This window comes from Kryptolebias marmoratus, linkage group LG16 (genome assembly GCF_001649575.2).
Source record: "Kryptolebias marmoratus isolate JLee-2015 linkage group LG16, ASM164957v2, whole genome shotgun sequence".
In the NCBI taxonomy this organism is placed as follows: domain Eukaryota; kingdom Metazoa; phylum Chordata; class Actinopteri; order Cyprinodontiformes; family Rivulidae; genus Kryptolebias; species Kryptolebias marmoratus.
Window position 1 is genome coordinate 14575889 of NC_051445.1, and position 24940 is coordinate 14600828.

Below are 24940 nucleotides of genomic sequence, written 5' to 3' on the forward strand. Positions count from 1 at the left end.
GAGCATAGAGGTTTTCAGATATGTTGAGCAGCTTTGTTGCATCTTTTTAGAAATGTTTTTGGTGTCGATTTTTTTTTTTTTTCTTCAGGATGTATATGTCCGACTTAGCTTGCTTGTGTTGGTGCTGCCTCCAAGACCTCAGAGGGCTTCTCACCTCGGCAGTGGTCACAGAGCTGCCCTTCCTGCACATTCCTGGGGCTGTGGAAGATAATTGCTGTGGTTTATGAAGGGGAGAGGCCCTGAAGAAATGCTTCCATCAGACTTTAGTTGTTTAAAGTTTGTAGTTCTCTCAGAATTCTGGTTCAGAAACAGAATCCGGGTCTGTCTCCTCCAGTCCGTAGGTCTGTGGTTACCTTCAGCAGTTTCAGATCAATCAAATATTATATTTACTCTCAAGGAAAATGAGTGATACCAATACACTGATCACTTCCAAGTTGCTTTTGGACAAAATTTATCATCTTTTTGCATAACGACGCCGTGTGTGTAGATGCCAGCTTCTTATTACAAGTTATATGTGTAAGAAGTTTAGCACTGTTAGTGTTGTACTTGGTGTGAGGTATCGTAAAACTGCTCATGATTATTGGAAAGGAGGTCCACATTTCTGGTCTCAGATCAGAACTTAAAGAAGAAGAAGAAGAAATTCAATACAGACGCTCGTTTTATTAGCCTTCATTTAAATTGATGATTTTCTGTTGGAAAGTTTAAAAACCAGTCGTGGTCTCTGCTTGTAAAAGCTGTAAAAGTATGTCACAGTCTAATTATTTGGTTTCACTGCCTCACTGTTACACAAGTAACCTAACTACCCTGTTTTATGGATGCTTTAATAAAAAAATGTTTCAACTCCTTTTAGAGTTCACAGAGGTGATTGTTTTTAGAGTAATTCGATTTCTTTACTTTGTTTCTCAGGTTTCTTGTAATGAAGGGAAATTTAATTTCTTTAAACCGTTACAGTATAATTTTACCCTAACTGCTCAGTCCGTGTGGTTTCTGCTCCTTCATGTGAAATTGTACATAAGTGACCGCTGGTAATGAATGATTTCATGAAGCAGCAGTTTTGATAGATGCGAGGGGAAAGAAGGTAATGTTTGTGTGGGTTCTGGTGTGGTTTGTAACAGCTTGAATGGCTGAAGTGTTTCTGTGTCCTAACTGCTCACTAAATTAAATCTACATATGATATGAACATTCATTTTAACTTTATTTTACTTGGCTGCACGGTCAAGCAAGCAAACCCGCTCATTTCCTATCTGTGAGATTGTTGCGTAACGTCTTGTGATAACATGTCACTGTGGTCGAAAAGTCGTTTTAATTTTGCGGCTGGCTGATAAATTCTCATCTGTCAGCAGCTTAATATTCACGTTGTGTAATGACACTTTAAAAGCCTCATTAGAGTCACAGAGATTTTCTCACCTCTGCTTTCAGTAGACATTCCTTGAAACCAGACGATACCTTCCACAGGTGCACAAAAGAGATAAGTCTGTGAGGTGATGATTTTGCAGGTCAGCTATGGATATGAAAAAACCAGCATGCAGCCTGGCTTTTTTAGTGTGTGTATGTGTGTGTGTGTCTGTGTGAACTTAAAGAATTAGTTTTTTGAAATAGTGTTCTCGTCATGTAATGGCACATGAATGGATCCAAATGCATGCTCGGTGGAGGCAGATTTATAAGCAATACTTGAACTTTAATAACCGAGCTGGGAGTAAAGCAGCTCTGCAAAACAGAACAAACAAGAACAGGAGCAACCAAGAATTAACAGGAGGATCTGACAAAGAAGTGAAGGAAACCAGCGAGTATAGGTGCTGTTAAGGATAAAAACAGGTTTGCTGATCACAAATAAAAGACGTGGGTGTGGAGCTGGGAACTGAGGACATCTAGAGATTGTACAAGAACAACGTAAGACAATGAAACCTGAGCGAAAACAAACAGGAGTGAACTCAAATATACAAAATGAAACAAAGACCCCAAAAACCATGACAGATCTGTGGCGTTCTTATCAGTAATAAATATCTTATCTTCAGTAGAAATCTCTGAGCATGATATGAGTTTGAAATATCAGGCAGAAGTTTAACTTCGGGGGGTGACTCTAACCTGCAGAACTGGAAGGAACGTTTCATATTTTTGTAAACTCTCTCCGACGTGCTCTGCTTTGATACGTCATGCTGTTCCTGCTGCTGAGGTTTTCTGGACTGCTTTGGCCTGACATGTTAGGAGTAATTAACCCTGATTGATAAAAGATGAGCCGTCGCTGTATTGGGCCATCAGCGTGCACAAACACACACACTGACGTATGCAGACGCACACACACACTCACCGATCATGTACACACTGCAGCTGCACCTGGGAATTTTGGCTTATCTACAGCATATTTATGGTTTTAATACCCCTGGAGAGAAACGGAAAGAGAAAATGTATGAGAAACTGCAGGTTTTCATTACGATATGTCATAAGAAACTCTTAAATACAGAAAAAATTAAACTGTACTCTTAGTAATTCTGTCTGTAAGTCTGTTTATTGAGTTGTTGCTTAGATATTCAACTTTGTTATTCTGTATTTTAATATTTTTATAGTTTCAAAGCCTCTGTTTTGACAAACTCGGCAGCATATCTTCTGATATATCTCTGAATTGGATCATATATGAGAAAAACAAGAATACCACGATTTATTGAAAAATTTCTCTAACGTATTAACCCCAAAGTCATAACGCCTGCCAAAAACCGGGGCCATTCAAAATTATTCCACTTTAAGAACGGCCTCCTCCTGCTCATGTTCTTTAGTTCCTCCGCTTTTTTCCTTGCGCCAGGTAAAGTATCATTCACACTTACTGTGGGCTCAAACTCAACTCATCGGACAGGAGATGTTTTTCTGTCTGAAATGACTTAAATAGTGCTCATGTCTGTTGTAACTGTCTGTCCTGGTGTTTGTTGCCTTTTCACCAACTTTTTTTTATTTTTTAAAGAGGTCCCTCATTTCATGTTACTAAAGACAGATCACATATATCCAGGATCTGAAGAGTATTTTCAGTGTCTTCCTCTATCAACAAATGTTTGGTAAAACTCTACCACATGAAGGAAAATGCATGTGTAAGCAGCACCCTAAAACACTGCCACTTTGTCAGGCACAGAATTTACTGATTTTATTAATAATTTATAGTGAGATCCATCAAACTATAAAATTATCAGATGCTGCATCTTTCAGGCTAAAAAGGAGGTAAAATATCAGGCTTGAAGATGTTCATGTGATTATTGTAGGTAATTTTTTTATGTTCAGACAGATTTGGGCTGCATTAGGCAGACTGATCCCATTTTCGTCTTTCCCTAACACAATCATGAGTGATTGCATTTGTGTTAGTGGTTCTTTGTGTGCCACATGTATGACAAATTTGATCCGTTGTTTTTTTTTAAATTATATATATATATATATATATATATATATATATATATATATATATATATATATATATATATATATAGTTGGTCGAAATTCTCAGTCTATTTACAGAGTTAACTGTGAATTTCATTTATTGTGTCACAACCCAATGAGTGAGCTGTTGCTGTTTTGTGTAGAAGATGATGAACCGAACACCATCTGTTTCTTCTAATCCCACTCCTGCTCATGTTTCTGCTGCGGTTTGTTTTTTGTCTCTGTCCAGCTCTCGGTCAGATAATGCTGTACGTGGACGGGATGAACGGCCTCATATCTCACAATGAAACAGTCCAGTGGCTCTACACCTTGGTCGGCTCAAAGGTAAAGAACATTAACATTCACTAAGTAATGAGACCGCAGACTCTGTAATCTCATCTCATTATCGCAATCTCATTATGGCTTTTACAGAACAGATTAAATCATGAACAACTTTGTCTGCGTGGAAGCAGTCCTGTCATTCTGCTCACCTCAGCCCCCTAGTGGCCATGATGCCACACGAGTAACTTAGTTGACAGTTTCTACATCGTATTTTTCTTTATTTCTCCGTGTTTTTGTTCTTACAAATTTCTTTTCTACCTTCTTATGTAAATAATGAGAGAATACTTGGCTTCTGCTTTATTGATTTTAATAAAATTCTTGCTTCCCAATCATCCCAATCATCTTGTATGGCAAGCATCCATTATTAATAAACATTTTGACCATGATTAGTGGAGTGTTTCTTATCACAGTCATGGCACTCATTATTACAAGTGATTTTTTTTTTTCTTGTTTCATCACCGCCTCATGTTTTGTTGACTTTCCATCTTCAGCTATTTGTGTATAATTAGTATTACACCCCTCACTATGTTTTAGTAACGACCTTTTCCACACTTTTTGTTTTTGTAAGTTTTTAAATTTTGGGTTGTATTTGATGCCTTGCCATATTTAGGCTTGTATATTACAGAATTATAATAATAAGTTTAGTTCAATCAAATACTTTTACCCGTTTTGTTACAGGCCTGAAATAAAAATGATCCAATCAGCTCTCATTGTCTGGTATCAAACCTCTCGAGACAGTTCAGTCAGGAAACAGCTGCTACGATGACAGGAAGCATTTGGAAAATAAACATTCCTGCAGATTCATGGTTTGTTACCAGTCCTTTAAGTTCAGCATTGATCTGTGTTTTGTAGTTTCGTCTGGTGGTTAAGACGTCTCTTAAGCTGCTGCTGGTCTTTGTGGAGTACACAGAAAGTAATGCTGCCCTTCTCATAAAGGCTGTGAACACTGTGGATGCCAAAAGAGGTAAGACCCCAGAAAGAGTTTTTTAAACGGAAAGGTGAAACACGGCTGTATATGCAGTTTAAATTATTCTTAGAGATTTAAACCGAGAAACAAAATTAGTCAGTTGACTTTAGTATTCATAGCTTTCTGGATGCAAAAGAGAGGATCTCACTGGGCTGTGACTGTTGGAGACTAGTTGGTGAATGAGATTTGTGAGGGAGTCTCCAAAGTGTCTCAAAACGTTTGCAGTGGTTCTCAATTTCCTTGTGTGAGTCACAGACGATCGCCGTCTTGTCGCTTGAGTTTTGAACACGTTCAAAAAGTCTATGCAACAAATTCTCTTTCAAACTGGTCACAGAGTCATCGAGGACATATCCAACCCATCCCAACGCATTTTAATTGTCTTGTAGGTGTCTCCAATCTGGCTTAAAAGCTTTACAGCTTCATTTTGACACCTGTGTCCAGGTCTAAAATCCATATTCATGATCAATAATGATAGATGAAAAGCTGGTCCAAATCTGCCTACTGTATCTTCATTTCAAAAGTGTACTCCAGCAGATTAAATCCTAAATGAGGGGGCAGCTGCTGAGGTGGCTGTGATGTGGGCATCAAATAATGTGCACGGTCTAGAATACAGTTTTAGAAGCTGCGATTTTTTTATTTTTTTTTTAAGTCAGCTGTGCAAACGTGGCCACACGGCTTGTTGGTCGCTTCATTAAACACTCAGAATCCAGTGACACTGCAACAAAAAATGTGTCTATTTTGAGTCACCAGCTAGTCACCAGCTAGTCTCCAACAGTCGCAGCTTTGTCAGATACCACTTTACGGCTAACAGTTGAAACTAAGATGGTTTGTGTCAACTTTGGGATCCAAGTTAATTTATATGTCAGTCAAATACAAGTCATGAAATGTCCACATTTTTCCGTAAGAATCACTCTATCCGTTCTGTTGTAGAACCATATTATTCACTGTGTGTCATGTCATCTGAGGATTTATCACATGGAAGTGAATTACCTGCTGCTCAGTGAAACAGAATAAGTGATCAGATCAGTTATCCTGAGCTGTTCAGACCTTATTGAGCTGCTGCCTGCAGAAGGCTTTAGTTACCTGCAGCTTATAAAATTCAACATTTTCCTGTGGCAAACAGCAGGGGTTAGTTTTCTGTGTTGAGGGCTCAGGTTTCCCTCTGTCTCAGCTCTCTCTTATTCCGTTGCTGCTTCTGTTGTTTTATAAGAGGACTAACAAGATCCTCGGTCTTCTGATGAGAGGATGGAGTTGGCTCCATGACTGAAGTCTGGAGGATGCTCCCTTTTTTCTATTAAAGATAAAGTCGTTCTGCTCTGTTTTTCCACTGCTACATTTCAAGAGCTTATAACTGCAGCTCTCCCACTGGAGCCATGAAATATTTGTTTGTTTTGTTTTTGTAAAGAGGTGGTTCTGAGCCATTTTTTATGTTGTACGATGAACAGATGGGTTGGATTTTGTTCTCTTCCGTATAAATCTTGACTCATAGGCTGCTTTGTTTGAAGTTTGTCTTGTTTTGCACAATTACTTGCATGTCTTTGGTCGCTCAGATACAAAACTATGGTCAAACGTCATGGAGATCCTGGATGAGAAGGATGGAGTGGACACTGAGCTGCTGGTGTTTGCAATGACACTCATCAATAAGGTGAGAAAAAAACTATAAAAAAAATCTCAATATTATTTCACCAGCTTCCATTAAACCATTTTAGTCTATCGTGATCTGCATTTTTTCTTTTTTATTTGCTGCCTTTTAGATTTTCTCTGTACATTGTACTGATATCAGCATGTAAATTTGTTTAATTATTTACATTATTTTCTTTAATTTAAGAAAAAGCTAAGTCAGAATCATTTGGTCACTTTCTCAGATAGATTAAATCATATATAGACATTAAATTGTAAACAAATCATTAATAAAATCTTCCATTTTTATTGGTGATCATGATACTTAAAGACGGCAAAAAGAATCTTATTCAACAAACTAAAATAGTGATAAAACAGAATAATTAGTGAAATACTTCATCATCAGCCTTCAGGGTTTTAAAATCACTTCAAAAACTTTAAAGTTTTACCCATTTGTGTTGAGTAATGTCATTGAATTTGCCTCTCGCTGTCTTTAAAGTGGAATATTTTGCTGTCAAAGTCATATTTTCTACAATAAAACGAGTGACGTGCGTTTTCGACTTGTCATTCTGATTATAAACTCCACTGTTTCCCTACTTAGAACTAAAGTGTTTATTTTTTATTAAAATTTTTTCTGATTTTTTCTAAAACTCATCAGCGATAGGCATTATTAGCCCGTGGAGCCGTGTATTTTCTAATGAGATGTTTGTCTCTCAGACTCTGGCAGGCCTTCCAGACCAGGACTCGTACTACGACCTGGTAGACTGTCTCGAGGAGCAGGGCATCGAAGCCACAGCCCAGAGACACCTGAGCAGGAAAGGCACCGACCTCGATCTTGTAGAACAGTTCAACATCTACGAGGTCAGGAAGCTCACGCTACTAATAATTATTACATCTTAGAAAACACCTGCATCCAGGCTGTGATTTATGAACAGCTTGAATGTTAAACTCGGATGCCTGTTTGATCCAGGTGACTCTTCGCCACGAGGACGGGGATGACGAAGCCCAGCTGCCCCCGAATGGCCGGAAAGACCGGCGGAGGGCCAGTGTCGGCTGCACCAATGAGAAGCAAGGCCTGGAGAGGAGACGAAGCCGGAGGCACTCGCTTCAGAACAGCAGAGACCCCACTTCAGCCTCAGCCTCCCCCGGCAGCCCTCTCATTCATACCAGCAGCTTCCTGCCTGCTGGTGGCCAGCGGGTCGAAGACATCTGTGAAAGGTGAGGGAGAGGAGGCAGAAGGACAAGTTATCAGCGCACCTGCACTTTGGCTTGAACTTTATCTGACTCCGGTTTGACGAGGTCATCCAGGGGGTGGATTGTTTTGATCTTGTATGTTTTAAAGTCTGAGAAATAGCTGGAAGAAACGAAGCAGAGATCACAAATTATTTTTCTCAGAAGCAGCTTTACGAAAACTGAGTATTGCATTTCGGTCTTGGATCTACTTTCTCCAGAGCCAAAGCTGAGAATTTCATTATTTTAGTATTTGAAAGAATGAAAAATAGGAAACTGCTGCTACAAAATGACATTTAGATTTTTTTTTTTTCTTTTGGTCAAAGACTCACTAATGGAAAGAGGAAGCATCTGTAAAGATGAAATTAGCTATTTGCTCTTTTTTTCATGTTGAGTCTTCTTCAATGGGAGTACGTTAACCTTAAATGACACAATGCTTTATGTTTTTATATTAAAGACAGCAAAAGGCCAAGCTTTGATTTTCTATCTCATTACAGCTCTTTGTTAATACAGTCCAGAGTAGCATACCTACTGATGTTCTTGGCAGACGTCAGGTCTTCAGGTTTACTAAATTCACTTCAGCAGGTCATTTGATACTCGGCGATCCTCTTCCAGTCTACCACAGGAAATTCAAGCTGCCTTTGAAGATCACTATTTTCCATATTGTTAATGAAATCCAGACAGCCAAGTGGGATCCAGATAGCAAACTGGCAACATACTCATACGTAACGATCTCAGCCAGACGCCAAAGCTCCACCTAAATAACCCTGTTAAATTAAAGCTTCCCCCTCAATAAATATTAAAATATTTAAATTAGTCTGTTAATACTGGATTAATGGCATGTTAGTGAAGTTTTATTTGCATTTCAAAATCTGTTTCTAATGTTCTCAACTGTCGTCATACTAATTTTGCTACCTGCTAACATTTTTAGTGTGTGTTGTGTGTTTTTTTCACTAATATTTGTAATGCATTTGTTATTTTATTTTGTCTTGTGTGTCTCATGTCTGTGAACTGTCTCTCCCGGTTTATTTATCTGTGGTTTCACGTTTCTGTCAAATTCCCGCTTCCTGCCTCCCCGTTCCTCCCTTTCAAACCTCAACCCCTCCTCTCACCATAGAGAAGAGGAAGAAGATGAGAAGGAGGAGGAGGAGGAGGAGGAGGCAGATGATGAAAGTCATCCAGTCACTGAGTCCTCTAGACAGGGCGCTCACAGGTATCTGAGGCCAGCTGGTTTACCCTAAAATGTGATCCTCATTTTTTTTCCCCCCAGTTTCTCCTCCATTCAAAGTTTTACTATCCTCCGTATTCTCTCTGGACTCGTACTGTCTTGTATTTTGTCATCCTAGTGTGGTTCCAGATGTAGCAGACACTCCTAACATGTGTCTGAGCTTAAAGTGTATGGCCAACATCTTCCCTAAAGCCAGTGACCCCGAAGGGCAGAGAGAGTATCTCAGCACCGAGAGCAGGACATCTCCTCCTGTGTCCGTCGCACCTAAAAAGAGGACCTTTAGTCCTTGGTGTGTTCCCATCATTCCCTGACAGGCTCTGCACACCCTCAGTTTTAGTCTACCCCAAACACCTCCACCCCCCCTTCTTCTTTCCTTTCATTCCTTGACTTAAACCAGTCAGGTGACTTAAAGCCACAGCTGCAGTATCTTACATTCAGATCTTTCCACACTGAAAAGTATAATCATGTAGTTTATGATGAAACATCAGAGAGCATAAAAGAATAACAAGTAATGGCACTAAAATTTCTTTAAACTTTTTAAAAAATGTTATCATTTTATTCCCATGAGTTCATTTTAAACATAGATCCCTCAGATTAGTTTCAGGCGTTGTTACTTTCCATCAGATGAGATTTATATACTGCATGTCTGATTTACAATCTCATTTAGCTCGTGATTCCTTTCATTTCTGAGTTATATAAAGCATATATATTTGGGCTTCTTCTATTGTTGTTTTATATTACGAGTTAATCGATTCAAAGTATTGAGAGTCACAGCCACTTTATTACTGTAGTTGTTTCTGTTTCTTAGATTATTTTTTCATCTGCAGCAATCCTCCTCACTCTGCTTCACTAACTTCACTGTGTGACTAACAGTTAGTTGATTTATCCTCTAAATTTCTGACTTCACCTTTTCTTGCTTCCATCTTCAGTCTGACAGAAACTCCACCTGCTACATCTGTCTCAGCCAGAAAGCCCTGCTGGGCTGAAAGGTAAGACCAGGAGTCAGCAGGTCAGGTGTAACAGGAGCGTCTCAGACAAGATATATACTCTTTATTACAGTCAGTGGCTTCAGTGACTTGTAGCTTTCCACATTTTTAGTATTTATATACTTTTATAAAATAAATAATTGATCCATTGTTATATTCAAAGCAAAATGGGGAAAAAAAGGGCAATTGAATTTAATAATAAGGATTTCCTCACAGGAAAGCTGCTGAAATCTGTGGCTGAATGTCTCAGGAGCACTAATTTTATTTGTTTTTATCTTTGCAGTTATATCTCAGTCTAAACTATTCGCCCAACCATTCATCCAGGTTTATTTGATAAAAACATAAACATCACACACAGAGGATTGAAATTAACCCTAATTTGCGACACCTGTCACTAACAAGGCTTTTAGAAGACTAACACTTCAAAACAAACTAAAAACTAATAAAATTATAGACAAAATAATAATTAGGTTGAATGAACAAAATAAAATTGCAAAAAAAAACAGCATTTAAAATTAGAAATGATTTATTGCTATTAATTAGGTGGGATTTTTTTCAACTTTGGGCAAATTTCAGATAACAGGTAAGTCCAATAAAATGTTTATATATATATATATATATATATATATATATATATATATATAAACATTTATGTGTGTGTGTTATGAAGGAAAGAATATTTATATCAGAAAACAAGACAAAGAAAAAAGGCCTGAAAGTAATACACAATACTGATCAGATCAGAATGAAATAACTACACATCAGAACACAAATAATGAAAATGAGTATACACTCATTAAATCCGTCCCTCCTCTCTTTAAGCAAAGACTTCCAGTTTATCTTTGTCATCAACATCAGTCACCACTGCACACATCCCACTTAATACAGTATGAGACTCTGGAGAATTAAAATATAACAGTAACACTGTATGTGATGTGTGCAAAATAATTAACCAAACAAAAAGACAACAGATATGTTAAAGAAGGTTTGTTACCCAGTCATGCTCCAAACTCATCTAAAAAATGAGAGTTTGCAAAACTGTCTGTTTTTACTTTTTTATGTGTCAGTTGCTTTTATTAAGAACCTTTTAATGTTTGATTGTAAAGAGAGTTTCCAGATTTAACTGGCCTGAGACCAGACAAACTAAAAGACAAATGTGAAAATATCAGATTTAAAAACAACAACGTAAAGTTAAATGACAAACAGGTCTGATTTTTGGATTATTGGCCATCTCCTTGTCTTTTTCTGTCTTGTAAAACAAAAAAAGCACTGAGTTGTCTCTTGTTGTTCTTTAACAGAATCAGTGCTGCAGGTTCTCCGTTCTCCGGCAGGAACCAGGCACCCACACCACCCGTCCATCGCCTCTCCAGCTCAGCACCGTCCACACTGGACTCCAAGCCCGACAGGTCAGTGCAGCTAAGAACACTTTGTGGCTATACAAGAAAAGAAAACATAATTTCTTTTTTTTCTTTTGTCCTTTACGAGCAGACCTGGCTTTGGAAGCTTGCTGACGTCTTCATACAGGCAGCATCAGGAGTCTCTGGCTGCAGAGAGAGAGAGGAGACGCTTGGAAAGAGAAGAGCGGCTGCAGAGAATTGAAAGAGAAGAAAGGAACCGCTTCAAGTTAGTCTCCTCTTACCGGTTAGACAAACTGCAGCAGGAGTTCATATCATGGAGGAATATACAGTCTGTTGGCAGCTGATTAGATGGCTCCAGTCTTGACTCAGCAGAGATGTACATAAATCTCTCAAGAGACTGAGACGAGTCGGGTTTTATTTATGACGATCGTTAAGTTCACTGAATCGTGACAGGACGACTCAGCCGAAACCTGTGTTCTCATATGTTAAAACTCTATAATAACCAACGACTATATCATTAACGATAAATCAGGTTACGGTTTTAAATGAACATCTCAATCTAAATACAGTTTCCAAATTCAGCAGTTTCCAAACTGTATTTAGTCCAAGCTCTCTTTTGTTTGTTTTTGTCTCAGTCGAGATTACGGAGATAAGAGGGAAGAAGCAAGACAAGCCAGGGAGGAAAGGTACTTTTACTCCTTTTTTCATTCATTTGTGTTTTTGTTTTCTTTTATTCTTCTTTATTTTTGCTTTACCCTCTAAACTTGAACATCCACGTTAATAATTTGAAAGAACGCCCGAGCCTAAATCAGGAGTTGGTAGCCAAAAATGCTTTGCAGCACTTTAATAAAAGGTGGATGTCGTTTGTCATCATTTGAGTCTGCGAGTAATGAGATTATAGCTCCATCTTCCATCATTTCCCTGGAATGAGACAGCCTAAATAGCTAATATTCACTGATAGAATCAACATTATATGAGGCTCTCATTCTTCAAAAATGTCATCTTTCCTAAAGCTTGACTTTCTTATAATACAGCGGTTTACTGGAAGTTATTAAATGTTATAAAATGTGATTTAGAAAATAACCAGACTCAATGCTCATTCAGTTAATCCAAACCAGGTTTCATTTGATGGCATTTCTCAGAAACATACCATTAATGCCACAGTGTCAAATGTCAGCGCTGAGATAACCGAAGCTGGTCTAACCCACAGTGTGTGCAGCCGTCTGTGAGCTTCGTTCTTCTGCTGCAGGTACAAAGCGGTGGAGCAGTTAGCTGCAGAGGAGTTTGAGCGGGAGCGCCCCAGAGCGCCGACGCGGGGGCGAACGGAGATCACGCTGTGCCTGAGTCCAACTCCAGCCAGTCGCTCTGCATCACGCTGTGTTACACCTTCACCCTCTGTGACCCAGGAAGACATCGTCACCACTGCACAACAGGTTTCAGGTAAAAAAAGAAAAATAATTAAAAACTCCTGGCTGTCTATTTATTATTAGCAGTGGAGGAGACAATACTGGCTATTACTGCACAATATCTTTAAAAAATGTTATTGTCATCAAAATATGTGCATGCTACTGTGGACTTTAACAGACTGTAATGCATGGTATGGCTAAACATGGTTGTTGATTTAACTGATATTAGCCAAGATGCACAGAAAGTGTAAGAAAGCATTGTGATGAAAGAAAATAGAGTGAGGACAATGTTAGTTGTTATTGCAAATCTCAGTAAGAGCACAGTTCCATGTTTTCCCTTATATTATGCAGCCCTTCTGCAAATCTGAGCTTTACACTTGATGGGTGGAAATATACCTCTGCTATGCTGCTTTTGAAGATTTCTATTATTAAATCAAAAAAACTAAAGTGGCACACAGAGATAAAAAGATAAAGAAAACATTTAGCATATTATGTGTTTATTTTAAAAGAACGTGGAGATTTGTACATATTAATATCTACATTTATCTGCATGCTTTGAGTGCAGAAGTTGGATTTAAATGGATTTGTGAGTCAATCTATTATTTATGGAACCATATATTCTACTTTTCATTTAATTTAATTTCCAGGAGCAGAACATATTTCTGGTCCAAAGCCTGAACCCCAGATCCAGACCAAAAGTCCTGCACCAGAGTTATCGGCACCAGAACCTTCCCCAGCGCCTCCCTCAGAACCAGACAAACAGCCGACTGATGCGGAGACTTCTGCAGAGACTCAGGTTGCTGCAGAGACTCGGCCTAATGAGAATGTAGCAGCACAGCTGGATGAAGAGCCAGGCGGAGAGAAAGAAGAGACACAAGCGCAGGAGAAGCTTAACGAACAGGAGCAGAGTGCAGAGGAGGTAGGTGATGTAGCAGAGATCGGAGAGGCAGAAGGAGATGTGGAGTTAGAGGAGGAGTCTGAGAAGGTGCAGCCAGCAGGAAGGGATGGAGACGACAGCATACTGCTGAGTGAGAAGGAGAGACAGAACGAGGAAGTGAATGAGAAGGACAACTGCTCTGCATCCAGCATTTCTTCCACAAGCAGCACTCTGGAGAGGGAGGAGCGGGAGGAGAAAATCACCAGTGACATGGAAGCAGGTACAACTGAAGCCTGATTGGTTGCATTGTTTGGCTTTCTTGTGTTTTCTTTTGGTTATTCAGCTGATTTACGTTCTGTTTTATATCATACTCTCCTGATGGTCTCTGTAGTCCCTGGTTCCAGCTCCTCACACGCCACCTAGCTTTTTATTAGTAATCAGCACACCTGTTTCCACCTATGCATCACCCCATCCATCATATATGCTGCTTATTTTCCATAGTTTGCTGTCAGATCCTCCTGTCAATTCCTGTTAGGTCCAGTTCCTGTTATGTTACTCTCTCATTGGTTTCCTGTCCTTTTTTATAACTAAAAGTTAAGTTTTAATCTAAAGTTTGCCTCCTGCTTTCCTGCATTTGGGTCCATTCTAGCAACAAACTCACCTTTCATGACACACGTGCTCGATAACCACTTAAAGTATGTTTCTCTTATTGTACAATTTGTTTCTCTGTGAACAGGCCAGTGGACCCTAGAAGAGGCAGATGTGAATGACCAGTGCAAGAAGATTCTGAACAACAAGCGTTTCATGCTGGAAATGCTTTACGCTCAGAAGGCGATCGCCAAGGACAATGGAGATGGAGATGGAGAAACTGAAAAGGAGAAATGTAAATGTGAGAAAGAGACTGAGATGAGCGACGCCATAAGCAGTTTGGTCAGCAGGATCTCCACACTGGAGGCAAACAGACAGGCCAGAGAGGAAAATGTGAAAAAAATGGAGGTGGGTCCTCTGGACAACCACGGCAGCGTCAGAGCGGTGGCAGAGAAGTTTGGGGACTTAGTCAAAGGTCTGACGTCTCTACAGGAGGCAGAGGCCTCAAAAGAGCAGCAGCCGGCTGACAAACCATCAGCGGCTGCCTCGTCTGCTTTACCCCCCAAGAAGGAGTCGGACCATATCTGGGATCAGCTGATGGCCACACCCAGGGAGCTGCGCATCAAAGAAATGGACTTCACTGACCTGAAAGACGAGGACGACTTGGACATTTTAGATATGGACAATGTGATGGGGTCGCCCCCTACACCGTGCGGTTCAGCCCTCCCACCACCTCCACCTTTGTTTGGGTGCCCCCCACCCCCTCCCATTCTTGGCAAAATGATGCCCCCGCCGCCTCCGTTTATGGCTCCCATTCCTCCCCCCTCCCCTCACCTGGGTCGGGGGGAGGCGCCTCTGTTCCAGAAGAAGAAGAAGACCATCCGCCTGTTCTGGAACGAGGTGCGTCCCGTGGACTGGCAGTGTAAGAATCATAAATTCTGTAAGGAGTCCATGTGGTCCAAACTGGAGCCAATTAAGCTGGACACGTCCAAACTGGAGCAGCTGTTTGAGTCCAAATCCAAGGAGCTGTCCGTCACAAAGGTACGCTCTTTTAAAACATTAAAACTCGCTTTGAAACAAGTTTGATTGAAACTGAAATACAAGCACCACAGCAGCCTCTCTGTGAGTTCATGGCACATCCTGTTTGGCTTGGAGAACATCTGGGTTTCAGAATGTTCTGTTGATGCTTTATTTATTTTTTTATTTGTTTTTGTGGTTCTGTTGTTTTCTGTCTCATGGTCCCAGTTTGTAAATGTCATCTCATTCACTCCTTTTGAAGGTGTGCAGCCCCATACCATCACACTCCCACTCACGTGCTTCACTATGCTTTCATGGTTGCAGTCTTTGCCAAATTTACACCAAACATGCTGGAAAGAAATGCCTCTCGGTGTATACCGTTTACCACCATGCTCTCAGCTTTCTCTAAATCTTCTCTGGCAAAGTTTAATTTCAGTTCGATGCAGAAAAGCAAACAAAGTTTTCCTGTTTGGCAGGAGACCTTCACACTCTGAGTTTTCATTAAAAAAAAAATCTGATTTCTTTTAACAATCTTCAGAAGCAAGTCTGGTTGTTTTTCAGAGCTGAATTGTGCAGCAGTTTTGTTTTTTCTAAATGTAGATTTCCCTGCTGATAAAGATTAATTCTATTATATTCTAATCTAATTTATTCTGTGCTGACTTCTTAGAAGGATGGCCGCTGCAGCACTTAATCTGCTCTGTGTCTGATTATCCGTATTACTTGTATTAGTTGTATTTTCTCTGATCTCAGATGAGACACAATCAGTTTTTAAGTTTTTGCTTTGGAATTTCTATTCCAAATATTTTTCCAACATTTATTTTTGATTGCTCATAAAGTGAAACACTAATCTTTGACATTGTGCATGTATTGGGAGGCGACACAGTTCTGAATCTTTTGATATTTAATTTAATTTATAGGGGACACAAAATGAGGATGCCAGCCTTCGAGTTAAAATATAGAGGGAAATAATGCAATAAAGCTGTTTTCTACATTCCTTTCAAATTATTTTTGAAAACTGACTTGTAATATGTGTCCACTGTGAGTAATTTAGATTTATTTTCTTAGTGAAATTGTGGAGACGCTACATTTTAAACATATTTTAAGCATCTCCTCATAGCTGTGGATTTTCTTTTCAGAGTTTATTTTATTTGTGAGTCAAGTGTGTCCAAACTGTTGTCATCACCACTTACAGCTGGTGTTTTAAGTAATGTCAGTTAAAATACTTAGGTTGAATCAACTCCATTTTTTAAGTAACAATAATAAATCACTACAAAGGCTCTCATACAAAAGATGGAAAAATAGCTTTGAAATAAAATGGGAAACTTTTTCCACAATCCTTACATTGAAAATAAAGGAACTCCTTCCTGCTGATATCTATTATGTTATTTATATATGTTCCTCCTGATAGTAATAATACTATAGCTACACATATAGTCTAAACTGGAGAAATGGAATTAGAATTAGATTGTCAGTCAAGACCAGAAAGTGTTTTTTTTACAAACATCTTACATATTTCGCACATAAAATAATAATTTCTCACTTTTTTCCCTCGTCTCTTAGAAAGCAGCCGTCGACGGCAAACGACAAGAGATCATCGTCCTGGATTCCAAACGCAGCAACGCCATAAACATCGGACTGACGGTCTTACCTCCTCCTCGCACAATAAAGACAGCTATTCTTAACTTTGATGAGTACGCACTTAATAAGGAAGGCATCGAGGTAAGCTTCAGTCTAACGAGTATTTACTGCTGGTCTGGTTATTAAAGCTCGTCACTCAGTGCTTCTCCATGTATGGCTGTCAGAGGTTATTTTCAGGTCAACTTAAAAACTGAATGATGGCTATCTGAAGGACTTTATATCTGCAGGTAACAGTTAATCCTGCATATTTTTGTTATTATATAAGCTGCAGTTTAGAGCTTCTCCCTGAGTCTATTTTCAGCAGGGAGGAGATTCCTCTCCAACTTTTTTTTTCCTGCTAAAGGTATTTGCAGCAGGACAACAAAAGCCAGGTTAAAAGTTCAGATGTCAGACAACTTTGTGGGGAAAACCAGAGCTACACATATGCTGACATACCATGTACAGATTCTATACAGAGAACACTTGATATGTTTAATGAATGACCCTCTGAGCCACATCCTCTCATGTCTTTCTTCTAGAAAATCCTCACGATGATCCCCACGGAGGAGGAGAAGCAGAAGATCCAGGAGGCTCAGCTGATGAGCCCGGACATTCCTCTGGGCAGCGCAGAGCAGTTCCTGCTCACCCTCTCCTCCATCACTGAGCTGTCAGCTCGTCTGCAGCTGTGGGCGTTCAAGATGGACTACGAGCTTCTGGAGAAGGTCGGACACATGCCTGCCTCCTCGCCGGTTAAATAACCGCAGCTTCATTCTGTCCTGTTTATTGTTCATGTTAGCATTTTAGAAAAAATACCTTGGATTTTACTTTTACCTGAGGCTTTATAGGTTCTTTTTTGATTTTTATTTTTTAAAAGGGCAGCATTTGTATGAACTTAAGAGTGAGGATGTGCTTTTTTTTTCTTGCTCTTTCAGGAAGTGGCAGAACCTCTGCAGGATCTGAAGGAGGGAATGGACCAATTAGAGAAAAACAAAACACTCGGATACATTTTAACCACTCTGCTGGCTATTGGTAACTTCCTTAATGGCTCAAATGTAAGTAAAAACAAGACAAGAATGCCTGAAATAGTCTTTATTTTTCACAAATTTCTTTCCTTTTTTGCCTTGTTCTTACTGGCCATATTTTTTTCAAACTCTTTGTACCCCATTATCTTCAGCTGACATATTAGTTGGAAAACAAAACAGACTGGACTCTGTGTGTGTGAGACTGCAGCACACACCAGCCTCCTGTTGTAAAAATACTCATTACAGCTTCTGCAGAGTCTGGCTCTGTCTAGTGAGGGAGAAAAAGGGGAGAGAGGTTGTGTAATTTTTGGAAGTTAACATACGTCTGGGTGCTTGTGTGTGAGCTCGTGTTTCTGTGTTTTTGTTCTCACTTCGTCACATGTGTGTGTGCCTCTGCGTGTGTGTGTGAGCCTCTGGGATTGGAAAGCCAAACATCCAAAAGGGGAAATACAAGTCATCAACATCAAAACAAGTGGTTCCCGTAAATAACTGCTGCTTTTATATTTTGCAATAAGCCGTTTACAGCTGGCAAAAGAACAAGGCAGATCCTGTTAGGATTATATTTTTCATGATGAATTCTGACCCGTTTTGCTTTACTTTGCTCAGAAGCATAATCAGTCGGGGCCTGAGTGTATCGTAGTGTTTGATAATAACAGTGTAATGAATCAAGATATCCGCTCGGCGCACCTCATTGACTTTCTTTTTTCTGACCGTGCCAGAAAGGAAAAAACAGTGCAATTTGTCGCTGGAGCAAGTGCTCCAGGTCTGTGATTTCACCGAGCTGTTTCCGTCTTCCTGTGGTTTTCTGGACCTGTAGGCCAAAGGCTTTGAGTTGAGTTACTTGGAGAAAGTCCCGGAGGTGAAGGACACGGTTCATAAGCAGTCGCTGCTGCACCACGCCTGCTCCATCGTGGTCGAGAAGTTCCCCGACAGCACAGATCTCTACTCTGAGATCGGAGCGATCACCCGCTTGGCCAAGGTGAGATCAGCATCTCCGCCGTCGTTTCTTCTTTATGTGTGCTAACAGCATAAAACGCTGAAGAGTCCTCAACAGTTTGAGGTTTTCTTCTTAGGTGGACTTTGACCAGCTTCAGGACAATCTGGCGCAGATGGAGCGAAGGTGCAAGGCATCATGGGATCACCTGAAAGTCATCGCAAAACATGAGATGAAACCAGCGCTGAAGCAAAAAATGTCCGACTTCCTCAAAGACTGCGCCGAGAGAATCATAATTCTCAAAGTTGTACATCGTAGAATCCTCAACAGGTTTGTCTGAGTTTAGATGAATTCACGACAAGATTCTTCACTTTTATGAGCTCGTTTGCTGCGTGTTATATTTGGTGCAACAAATAAAACAGGTTTTAGTGTTAACTCGCATAAGCAAAGTTTATTCTTGTGTTTCTGAAGACTGAAGTATTGTATGTTCTTCACATCTGCAGGTTTCATGCCTTTCTGTTGTTCCTCGGCCATCCGATATACGCAGTCCGCGAGGTCAGCATTCATCGCTTCAGTAAAATCCTGAGCGAATTTGCCCTGGAGTATCGCACAACGAGGGAGCGCGTGCTGCAACAGAAACAGAAGAGGGCCAACCACAGAGAGAGAAACAAGACCAGGGGCAAAATGATAACAGATGTAGGTGCTCTTCAGCGCACACACTTCCTTCATGTTCTAATCATCCTCTCTGTTTAGTTTGTGCTTTCTTATTTCTGCGCGGCGATATTAACAATCCCCCGACAGCGGTTCTATCCTTAATCTGGGGCCGTTTCTAATGACATCAGCAGAGTTCCTGTGTGTTCACATGTATAGGTTACTGTAACAACAATCAGTGAGTTGTTTTCAGTGTATCCCATTCTGTAGCTGCAGCAGGCTGAGAAAGGCCAGAGCAAACATTTCGGCGTGTGATTAAAATCCCTCGGACCCCGGAGAGTCGGCTGCTCAGAGAAGCCTCCTCCGTTGGCCCTGACGGGGACCCCTCTCGCTTCAAACGAACCCCAATTCAATCTCTGTGTGAAAATTCAAACCTCTGGACGTCCCTGAAGGAGAAATAACGGACTCTGACTTCTTCGGTTCCACAAACAGATCAGAGATAGTTACCAGATCTGCAGAGTGGAAGTCTCATTAAAAAGTCAATGTTTTGGGAAATACTTCGACGTTTAAGGCTCTGTCTTACTGGGCTGTAAGTATCTGGTGAACAGTAATCATGAGGGAGCATTCACGCTCAAAATGGAGGCTGACGACTCGTTGGTCACTTGGTTCCAAACGCTCAGAGTTCAGTGAAACTGCAGCTGAGAATTTACATGTTTTCTTGCTGTTTGCGAGATTGAGTCGTTACCTTTTTTCCCCCATCTGTAAATGAAAGAAGCACTGATCTGCAGTAAATTTGGCAAAATTCTAATACTTAAAGGCTCTGATCATCATTATTGTTGGAAGATATTTGTAGAATTAGGAGAGTGGAAGCTAAAATTCAAACAACAAATTACATTAAACCAAATATGTTGCCTTTAACTTTTGTTTACTTTTATTCTATAAAACTGGAAGAAGTCTGTCACTGATTTCATGTTGGGTAGCTTTAAAAACCAGACTGATAAATGTCTGTCCTCCTTTAGTTTTAAACATATTAATAGTCTTTGAAAGGTTTTTTTTAACACTATTGAAACAAGTTATAATCAACGTTATAACGTACACTTTTTTTCCCCTCTTAGAACCTACAGAGAACAATTTTTCCTTTTAGTCTGCAAAAAAAAACCTAATATTGTGATTAGCACTGCCTCATTATTAAAATCTGCTTTTCCCACTGTTTTATTTGTTGTTCTGGACATTATTCAGCACTGTTTGCCTTGGAGCTGCTTTTGAAAACTCAAGAAATTGATGCATTTTGTGGACTCATCCTTCAAGAAGACTACAGTCAAAGTATTAGAAATATAACCACGAGATCAACACACCTCCATGTATTGTTTCCAGCTTTAGGAATTTAAACATACCTGGTATTAAATCTATAATCTAGAGTCACGTTTAACAGAAAAGTAGAGCTAATCACAGAAATCAAAAGTTATCTTCTCCACATCCACAGGATTTTATTTGACCTTTGTCATCTTTATTTCTGTAGAGCGAGGATGATGATAATAGTGAGGTAGGGGTGCCGTCTGTATGCAAACAGAAGTGTGTGAACTCATACTAACATCTAACAAGATGTGATGTAATGCTGACAATAACTGCACTGACGAGGCTCAGTGAGGGATGAGTAACCTGTGAGGTGAATGAGTGAATGAAGGCTCGAAGCTGACAGCATGGAGGGAGGAAGAGGAGGCTGCGTGTTGTTGACTGCGGTGCTGAGTGACTCTAACCTGGAGACGTTTCCGATGATTCCTGGTAGAAACTAATGAACCTCAGCGTGTTCGAGCCTGGCATGCAGCTACAGACAGTCAGGAGTTTGAAGACAAAACATTTTCGTGCCTCTCAGATTATTTGAAATGACTAACTGCTCTGATTGTACTGCTAAAACGACCCGTCCCGTGACTGTGTTACCCGCCCCCCTCCTACAGAGCGGTAAATTTGGCGGCGGTGCCACCTCAGACGCACAGGAGAGCCAGCCTCAGGGGATCCCGTCTGCTGAAGACGCAGCGGAGCACGAGAACATGAAGGCCGTATTAAAAAGCAGCCCGCAGGACGGAGAGAGAGGCGCGTCCACGGTGCCGGGCCTTCGAACCCGGACCAGAGCCAGCGCCATCAGGGGTCAGTGGTACAAACATGGTGTGCTGTTCCAGCATAGATGCTTAAATGATCTGCTGTACAGGATACTGAGATGTAAGAAATCTGCTCCTGACACGAGCAGGTCATGTTTACTGATAAACCTCAGTTTTCACCAAGTAAAAGCCATTAGTTAAAATGTAAAAATATCTGTTAATGTGGGGCTTTGAGGAACGCTTATAAATATCTTACCTGTTGTAGATAGATCTTTGAATGACTTCAGTTTGTTCAACTCTGACTGGATGGAGGAGCTAATGGCTCATCTAACCGGGATTAAGACCAAAGTGGGTTTCTACCATCTTGAAATGATTCCAGTCTTAAACATTTCATTTTATTCTATAAACCTTCATATAGCTGTTTGTTTTGTATTACGCAGTTATTTACAATGCTCACATTAGACTTCTATAGTTATTTGCAAGAGCAAATAGCAGCAGTAGCAACTACCTGTGGCACTTCCTGCAGAAATATTACTAACAATAATAAGTAATAATTAACTTTATTTATCACTGAGGAGAACTGAGTACTGTAAAGATTTATAAAAGTGTTTGCTTGAATCGCTCTAAAATCTTTGAGACTTTAAAAACAACAGCAGTCCTCTTTGGTTTTGGCCCCAGTTGGACTAGCCTTTAGCTTGTCAGTCCAGTCAGAATTATTTCTCCAAATTAAAATTCTTCAAAAAGCTTTGTGTAACAGAGAGGATCATTGATCTTTTCACAGAACCTCACTTCAAAGGGATCTGAACTGTTTGTTGTGTTATGTTAGTTCTACCATACTACATGAGACATTTGTGGGGGGGTTTTTTGTTCATTTTGACCCATTTGTTGTAGGACGTCTTGCCCCGTGGTGTTCTGTCAGCGACGACCCAATAAACTGCACAGACGACACAGCTGATGAGATCATGGAGCGCATCGTTCGATCCGCCACTCAGGCGCCCAGCCAGCGGTCACAGCCTCGAGAGAGACGACGATCCAGAGTAAACCGGAAATCATGTGAGTCTTTATCTGTTTGTCATCATGCTGCACATAAAGAAAAATCTGTATATATAAATATAATAATCTGTTTGTCCCCTTTGTTGTCGTTCCCTCCCTCCAGTAAGGAGGACTCTGAAGAGCGGTCTGACGACAGAGGAGGCGAACGCTCTGGGCTTGTCCAGCGGTTCAGAGATGCAGGTGTGAGCCGGACCTGAATCCTACTGAACATTAAGACGCCTGTAGGCCCTTTCACTGCCCCCCTTCTCCCCCCCAATCCTCTCCTAACTGGAAAACCCACTCCACCGCGCTGGCTTGGATTTAAAACCCCCCGCCAGCCGTGATGAGTTGATCTCATCTTTTTCCGTGTTTGGTTTACAGACTGTCGGCCGACACGCATGCTTTTCCTGAAGAGGGAGGAGAAAACCAAATTTTAAAATCATAAACTGCTGGGCAAGAAAAAGAGCACTGCATTCAAACCACTAAGCTTTGCTTTTGCTGGATGAACGCAGGTAAACTGTCTTCGCAAGGCTTTTATTGCCATCCTTCAAACGTGGCGCGCGCGCACAAAAAAAAATCTGAAGTTTGCCGGGGAGGGAGGGGAGGGGTGCATGTGACCAACGATGAGGGCTTCAGCCTCTGTGGTCTTAGCTGGATCCAGAGGACTCTGACCCTTTGGGTGACTGTCTGCAGCTGAAACACGTTACATCTATTGAATAGATGGCTTTGAGCAGAAGGTTTTTCTGTTGTATACTACTGGGGTACTTTTGTGTTTCATCTTGCTTAAAGAAGGTGCTAAAATAAGAAACTATTGCACTGGATGTAAAATGTCGGGTGTCTTTGGAACAGGAGCTCCGTGACACCGATGAACCAGCTGTTCAACAGCTTTTTACAAGAATCATCAAACGAAACCGATTCAACTAGATTAGTTCACTAATCTTTTCACTAAGAAAAGTTTAACAGTGTAGATATATTTTTAAAAGCTTACAGAGACAGAAAGTTCAATATTGCATTATCTGATCCATTCTCACCTAAAAGCTGAAAAACGGAGGCCGCGAGCGCAGTGAGTAATCTTTATAAAGTATTATTTTGTAGAGTTAATGAGCTGCACATTTCAGAGTGCCTTGCTGAGACCGTTATTTATTAAGATGTTTTCAGGGATACGTAATCACAAATATCTGCTACAGGTGTGAGATCTGTGAGAGGACAGTGTTTCAGTGTTTATTAGATCCGTGTCGGCCATCTTTCCTTCGCCCCATGTCATGTTTTAGTTTCAGAGACGCAGCTTCTGTTTAACGGTTCAGGACTGAAGGATGGACACACGAGCTGGGTCTTTTAGCCGTACTGTAAAATAAAAGGCATCCACTGAAGACGTGAGACTTCAGGAAATGAAATATGAAGTTCAACTAGAGAACCCATTTAAAGGACATATTTTGTACAATGATGTACAAAGGTCCCCTGCCACCTGTCATTTATATTCTGCCTCAAAGGAGACTGACTTCTTGGTAACTTTAAAGTGATCCTGAGCTTTCTAAGGATTTTAGTCTGGTCTGCTGAGAGCCTCAGTGTTACTGAAGGAGAAATTTGTCTTGTAAGGGAACGCAGCTTCTTCCAGTTCAAAAGTACTATTGCACAGTAAAGGTGTTTCTACCAAATATTGATATTCAGGCCTGTTAGAATTATACAAATACATTTATCCATTTCGCCACACAAACCGTATTTAGTTATGTTTGAATGTACCCATTTTTGGGTTTCGTAGCAAAATATAAAGTGAGGGGTGGCTCAAGACTTTTGCACAGTACTGTATAATTACAAACTTTTGATTTGTGACAAACATGGATGCTTCCCCCTGAAATGTGCGTCTGTGTTGAGGTGAACTGAGCCCATATTTAACATCCTGACTGGTCCATTTTCCATTTAGTACTGAGCCCCCATGTTTTAGATCATTCTCACAAAGTTTCACTGTGATGGATTCATAGCCATGGAGAGAAATAACTTTAAGTGTGTTTAAGCTGCATTAAATGGCACCAGCACTACATTCTGTAAGAATTTACTGGAACCGATTTAGCACCTTAGACTCAACACTCGTAGCATCCCAGACTGGACTAAATATTAGGAACGACAGGAGCGAGGAAATGAATGGGAATGCTGTGTAATGATGTACATCTTTTGACTTTTTTTTTTCTCTTCTTTTTGTGGAAAAAAGTGTATTATAGTCTAAAAGCAGTGTTATTCTAAATATAATTTAAGAAAAGTCAGCCATGCATGGTTTAAATGTGTCACCTCTGCCTGCTATGAAGGGAGGTTCACTTTGGTTCTCAGAGCTGGAAGGCTTATGTGCACTTTGAACCTTTTTTTTACTTTATACTGTAACAATCGCAGTGAAACACGATGAAATTTACCAGCAGCCACATCATATCCTTCTTTTACCTTCAGCCCATTACAAACTGCTGCCTGTGCCATATCATAACACAATCGAGGCTCATATCGCACCTACGCCCACAGCAAAACCCTGCAAGTTACAATAAAAAGGCTCATCAAAACACTTTGACTTTTTCTTTTAATTGTCCTTC

At 40.4% G+C, this 24940-nt stretch overlaps 1 protein-coding gene across 5 annotated transcripts in view; it reads left to right on the top strand.

The window, feature by feature from the left end:
• The window catches only part of fhod3b (formin homology 2 domain containing 3b), an 84917-nt gene extending 60005 nt beyond the window's left edge, over nucleotides 1–24912 (top strand). The window contains exons 6-29 of one of the 5 annotated variants that reach the window (XM_017426513.3): nucleotides 3647–3741; nucleotides 4591–4702; nucleotides 6256–6350; nucleotides 7043–7186; nucleotides 7296–7543; nucleotides 8673–8768; nucleotides 8902–9072; nucleotides 9713–9772; nucleotides 11068–11175; nucleotides 11258–11392; nucleotides 11763–11813; nucleotides 12377–12567; nucleotides 13181–13690; nucleotides 14147–15039; nucleotides 16576–16734; nucleotides 17172–17354; nucleotides 17565–17684; nucleotides 18472–18633; nucleotides 18728–18918; nucleotides 19092–19284; nucleotides 20759–20782; nucleotides 21195–21384; nucleotides 22227–22388; nucleotides 22492–24912. In XM_017426513.3, the coding sequence (XP_017282002.1) occupies nucleotides 3647–3741; nucleotides 4591–4702; nucleotides 6256–6350; nucleotides 7043–7186; nucleotides 7296–7543; nucleotides 8673–8768; nucleotides 8902–9072; nucleotides 9713–9772; nucleotides 11068–11175; nucleotides 11258–11392; nucleotides 11763–11813; nucleotides 12377–12567; nucleotides 13181–13690; nucleotides 14147–15039; nucleotides 16576–16734; nucleotides 17172–17354; nucleotides 17565–17684; nucleotides 18472–18633; nucleotides 18728–18918; nucleotides 19092–19284; nucleotides 20759–20782; nucleotides 21195–21384; nucleotides 22227–22388; nucleotides 22492–22574 (4376 nt within the window). In that variant the 3' untranslated portion in view covers nucleotides 22575–24912. The remainder of the gene's footprint in view (nucleotides 1–3646; nucleotides 3742–4590; nucleotides 4703–6255; nucleotides 6351–7042; nucleotides 7187–7295; nucleotides 7544–8672; nucleotides 8769–8901; nucleotides 9073–9712; nucleotides 9773–11067; nucleotides 11176–11257; nucleotides 11393–11762; nucleotides 11814–12376; nucleotides 12568–13180; nucleotides 13691–14146; nucleotides 15040–16575; nucleotides 16735–17171; nucleotides 17355–17564; nucleotides 17685–18471; nucleotides 18634–18727; nucleotides 18919–19091; nucleotides 19285–20758; nucleotides 20783–21194; nucleotides 21385–22226; nucleotides 22389–22491) is intronic. The other 4 variants (XM_017426514.3, XM_017426515.3, XM_017426516.3 and 1 more) reach the window with 4 other exon arrangements.
• Nucleotides 24913–24940: the final 28 nt, after the last annotated feature.